At 36.6% G+C, this 5,717-nt stretch overlaps 1 protein-coding gene across 2 annotated transcripts in view; it reads left to right on the top strand.

Moving 5' to 3' along the window:
• Positions 1-4,970, top strand: part of LOC105119464 (macrophage migration inhibitory factor homolog) — a 6,227-nt gene extending 1,257 nt beyond the window's left edge. Inside the window, exons 2-3 of one of the 2 annotated variants that reach the window (XM_011017607.1) lie at positions 1,350-1,610; positions 4,084-4,970. In XM_011017607.1, the coding sequence (XP_011015909.1) occupies positions 1,350-1,577 (228 nt within the window). In that variant the 3' untranslated portion in view covers positions 1,578-1,610; positions 4,084-4,970. Of the gene's footprint in view, positions 1-1,349; positions 1,842-4,083 lie in introns of those variants that run through there. The other variant, XM_011017606.1, reaches the window with a different exon arrangement.
• Positions 4,971-5,717: the final 747 nt, after the last annotated feature.

Here is a 5,717-nt window from a genome sequence, read left to right as displayed (position 1 = left end):
AGGACGTCACCCTCACACCTACTACTTGTATCAATCTACCCTAGTTTTTTTATCGAAAATTAGAAGCCAACTACGACTTCAAAATGTTTGTAACCATATAAATTGTGTTTTTTTAAAATTTAATTTTTTTTTAAAATTAATTTTTTTTTATATTTTATATTGTTTTAATATATTAATTTTAAAAATAAAAAATATTATTTTAATATATTTTTAAATAAAAAATATTTTTAAAAATAATTATAATGACACGTCCAATAATCGCTCAACCGAGCATGTAAGAAAGCAAATGTGAACGGACAAATAAATGACTGTCCACTATCCAGCGTATTCACAAGAAGCTCCGAAGTAGTTAAAATGGGTGAATTTTTTTATCATAGGACGTCACTCTCACACCTACTACTTGTATCAATCTATCCTAGTTTTTTTATCGAAAATTAGAAGCCAACTACGACTTCAAAATGTTTGTAACCATATAAATTGTGTTTTTTTAAAATTTAATTTTTTTTTAAAATTAATTTTTTTTTATATTTTATATTGTTTTAATATATTAATTTTAAAAATAAAAAATATTATTTTAATATACTTTAACATAAAAAGAACTGCTTTAAACTTTTTTTTTTCTGAGATAAATTCCTTGATATAACTCGGAATGCAGGACATATGCATCACATGTTTAGTTATATAAAAATATATTGAAATATTTATTGTTTTTCCTTAAAGTCTAAGCTCGAAAAAACTTCCACCCACCTTTCAACTATTGAACGTGACGAGTTGCTTAATTTTTACTACAAAAAGAATAAAAGAGCTTTACCTAAATGGAAGATAAGGATGCAACTTAGGCTTAGCTCGGATGGTGATAGGATTTACTGTTATATATTATCATACGATATTGAAATTTCTTTAAAAAACGTAAATAATAAATTTCTCATGAATATACTCGTGATTTGCGGGCTTGACTAAATTTGGTCCTGGAGTATCCCCATTGTCAAAGAAAAGTTTAGAGGGTGGAGGATTTTACTGCCAATCGAGCTCCGTGCTCGTTCATTAGCAAAAGGAGCGCTTATTGGCAGCACAGAAGATGACATATGCCGCAGAAGTCATGATAACTCCTCCACATTGACATAATTCGACGAGAATTATTGGAAGCATACAAATTATTCGCATGGCGTCGTTTGACAGGAAAGGAATGGCATGTGTTGTCTGCGAGCGTGTATTTCGTGGAAGATACTTTGAAGGATGCAGCCGCCAGATAATTTGATCAAATCTTGCTTGTCTAAGCAAAATCTAAAACGTTCATCACGTCAACTACTGTTTTCTTTTAATTTTTATGTTCTTGTATATCTATGCAGCTTGTGATGGTCATACTTAAAGGAACCTTGGGCATATCATTCAATGGAAACAAAGAACCAGCTGCGTACGCAGAGATAGTGTCAATGGGCGGGATTACCAAACAAGTTAAGAGGAATCTGATCGCTACCCTTGGAACAATTCTTGAGGCAAAGTTATCCATCCCCAGGGCACGATTCTTCCTCAAAGTTTATGATACCACAGCTGCTGGCAACTGCTCCAAGTTGTAACTTCTGATAGGATGATGGCCATAGAGTTTCATCCTAACCATCTGGGTTTTCAATTTCTGTTCCGTTTTATGTCTGCTTATTTTTAAATTGTCAGAGGTCGTCCTGTCAGGAAAAAAGAAAAGCAAAAAAAGATTAAAATGTTCAAGAAGACCTACTTGAATGTGATTATGCTCTATTGAATTTCCACTAAATTGAAGCAAATAAAAAAGGGCATTGTAATTTAGGGTTCTTTCTTAGCTATGTGATGATGACCTGTGTTTGGCACAAGGCACGATGGTATTTTCAAATCATCAAATGATCAGTCCGGCATGGGACATGGTGTTTGATGATACTACATAGCCTAGTCACTGATACTGTACTGTCATGAATTTATCACCACACACATATTCCCACTGAAAGCAATATCCTTAAAGGTATATTTGGTGCAACATCTTGGATGAAGAAACAGTGCCATCACGATTTACATCTAGTTCAGTCAATAACACAACTTAATGAAGAAATAGATGGATTCGTGCAGCTACCTTTACGGCTTACTCACGTTGAGCTCATCCTCAACAAAAGGACGTGTTTTTACCAGCCATGTCAACTAAATTCATGTTCAGAGCATGGAAACTAAAGGTTTGTAACGCCAACAGTTGGAATTTTGGAAGCTCTGGTGTTTTCGTTTATAGATTTAGGCAGCTCTGCCTTTTCCCATAATCGCTAAAGATATTAGGTGATTCTATCGATGGATGTACTTTATTTGAACAGCGTTAACCAAACAAAAGGAGGGTTTCTGTATAAAATCAACCAACAAAACCGAGAGATGCTGGCAAATGATGTAATTCAAGTGGAAAAACATAGAAATGTTGGGAGCCAGGATGGAGATGATTTCATAGCCAATTGCACTAGTTTTTAATGCCATGCACAATTCAAGAACCTATGAACTGCAAGCTATAGCAAGCCTGCCAAACGGTCAACATCCATAAATGATCCAGTTACCTGAGCTACAGACAATGATTGGTTTACATCAAATCAGCTCGTGCGAAAAGGGGAGAGGGGAGACATTCCTACAAATTCCAAAACATAGTCGGTGCAATTAATCATGTTTACTCTCACCACAGTACAGATCACAAATAACAATAAATATGCATCTCTTCGAGCTAAACTATTTAACAGCTCTACCCTATCTCATGCAGAAGCAGAAACAGAAACAGGAGCAGGCTAGCATGTCAAGGCGAATTCTTGCAAGTTATTTCAGAGTAACGGCTGCATTTCTCAATGCAAGATACCTATGCACATGCTCATTTGGAAGTGATCTCACGAGTTTGAAGACATCAGTATTTGCATAACGGAGGTTGGTCCTTGGATCATGGTAAGGTGCCTGCAGAAGAAGTTCGCTATGTGTAAGAGGGTCTGTAAAGAGATTGGTATACTATTCGATATTGTTTCAGATAGCCTTCAAGATAGTAGGAGTTAATCATTGCATGTTCAATCTGTATTTGATGGGATGAATGGAATTGATAGCATATGGTGTCGAAGTGTCAAGCTACTCAAGAACAGAGGATAGCTAGGCTCTTTACCTTTTAATTTCGTATATCAACATAAACATTTAACAAGGTCAGCACAATCTTGAACGCCATGCTCAATCCTGAACAATCTAAACTTCAGCACCATGGCTTCTTCCAGCTAAACAAAAGCAGATGTATTAGGAATCCAGTTGGAGGGCATCCCAGGGCACCTTCAAAGATGCGTACCAGGACATAACAGGGCACATTTGCTTCATCAAAGTTGCAAGATTACATGTTAAATCTGGTCAAACAAATTTATCTTTGAATTTTTCCCCACCCACTAACTTACAGTTTCCACATTTCTAACAAGCAATAGAGTACTAGGATGTAATTCATCCTCAGAAATATTGCTACAACAGATCAGCCAAGAATTAGGCAAGTCAATGTATCCAAATTAAACAACTTGTAATGTTATAAAAAAACCAGCAGCTTGTATAGAATAGTAAGCTGTATATTCACGTTAATATTCAAAGAAACAGATAAAACCTTTCTTCCATTGAAACATCCTTTTTTCTCTAAATTTCCGCTATTTAGACTGCAAGCATTAATTGTTTTATTGACTGAATAATTTTTTAATACAAGAGTTCTAATAATAAATTTAAGAAAAATAATGACAAGATTTTAACAGAAAAAAACTGTTCTATAACAGCTTTATTTGCAACAAATCTCCTAACTTATTGGAGATAATCTTTACTCAACCTTCTCAGCATCGAAAACCACTTCTTCAGCGGCAAATGAGGCAACCATCAACAAACCAGCTGCATACGCAGAGATAGTGTCAATGGGTGGGATTACCAAACAAGTTAAGAGGAATCTGATCGCTACCCTTGGCACAATTCTTGAGGCTATTATCCATCCCCAGGGCACGATTCTTCCTCAAAGTTTATGATACAACAGCTGCTGGCAACTGCTCCAAGTTGTAACTTCTGATAGGATGATGGCCATAGAGTTTCATCATGAGATGCTTTCGATGAAGGGGAAAAAGATGGAACTTTTAGTCCTTCTTTACCACTCGATTCACATTTTGTGGATGATGGGTTGATATTGGGATGGAGTTTGGACCAAATGCATTTGTTTTCCATTGAGAGCAGCACGATATCATGGGTTCGGTGGAAATCACAGTCCACCATTTTTGTGGAGGATAAAGTGTTCTAAGAAAGTGACTTGGTAGCTGAATTGGTGGAAATCACAGTCCTTTACCTCAAAGTCCCATTTGTTTAAAAAAGTGCTTCATTTAAAAGGTTGGAATCGTTCAAAGTTTTTCATCAGAGACTAATCACACAATAACATGAAATAAGTCTAATTTTCTATTACATATACTGTAGTTAGACTTGATCCTGTAATCTGATCGATTCATGGTCCATTCCTTGATCTTGTACAGCACAACGTTTGTGCCTTCGGGGTGGTCCAGGTCCTGCCATCCTCTTGCATATATCCTTGCCAATCCAGCTCAAGACATGTGCTTCCAGACAGTGAAGTAAGGGCAGGGGCAAGTGTGGGATTTCTTGATTTTGAAACTCTTCCTTCCTCAATTATATAAGGAGGTTTTAAGCATCGGATTTTGAAGCAACAAGTGTGGATTTCCTAGTCCCTGATCTTTTTGGTGACAGAACTTTTCTCTCACGCATATTTATTCTCTTACAAAGAAGAAGAAGAAATAAGGGCTGAGATACAAAGATTAGATTCAGATAAGATGCCTTGCCTTTATATCTCCACCAATGTCAACCTTGATGATGTTGATAAGGATCCCATCTTTTCCGAGGCCACAAAAGCTGTTGCTTCCATCATCGGAAGACCTGAACATGTAAACACTCTCTATCCCTCCAACTCTCTTTTCCTTCAATTTCTTCTGCTTGTTCATGTTCGAATTCTGTGGCCTCCAAATGCATGCCTTGTTCCCTTTGATATGTTGGCCCACAGCCCAGTTTGTGTGTTGATTTTCTTTAATGGTGACCCGTAAAGGTTAAAGAAGGATCGGTTGCTTAATTATTTTTAATGTTAGTATTTTAAGGAGGCCACTTTCTCCAATGGAAAGTTAAATAATTTGATAACTTCCAATAAGGATCACGTTCCCTTTACCCTTCTTAACCCATTCGACCCAACTTGCTAAGATAGTTTCAGATTTGATTTTCGATTTCTGGGGCATTTTTTTGAAGCCGTATCCAAGTTTTTTTTGGGTAATGCCGAGGAGCCATGGCCATTTTATCTTGAGTTCCCTTCATTTTTCCCAGATGAAGGGGTTGTCCACCTGACGTACAGAAAACCAACCTTCTTTCCTTTCTTTAAAATTAAAAAAAAGGTAACTTGGCTAAGCAAGTGAGCAGTGGCGGTCAAGATTTGGCAAGAATCTTGAGTGGTCCTTCTAGGTTACAGATTCGGCCAAGCCAAACACCCTGTCATAAATTTGATCAAATATACCTCCCCTCCTTCAGTTAAGGGTGATTTCATCCAACTTGGATATGAATTGAATGGCTAGATGAATGCCACATTCTATAGGGGGATTGGATGAAGAACCTTAACTGCCTTTAACAAGAAATATAGGGGTTAATTTGACCAGATTTAAAGCACAGGATCTAATTAAACTACATGC

Source organism: Populus euphratica, unplaced genomic scaffold (genome assembly GCF_000495115.2).
Source record: "Populus euphratica unplaced genomic scaffold, PopEup_1.0 scaffold2943.1, whole genome shotgun sequence".
NCBI lineage: Eukaryota > Viridiplantae > Streptophyta > Magnoliopsida > Malpighiales > Salicaceae > Populus > Populus euphratica.
Note: the sequence above shows the minus strand (reverse complement) of the source record. Positions and strands in the feature narration are given on the sequence as shown.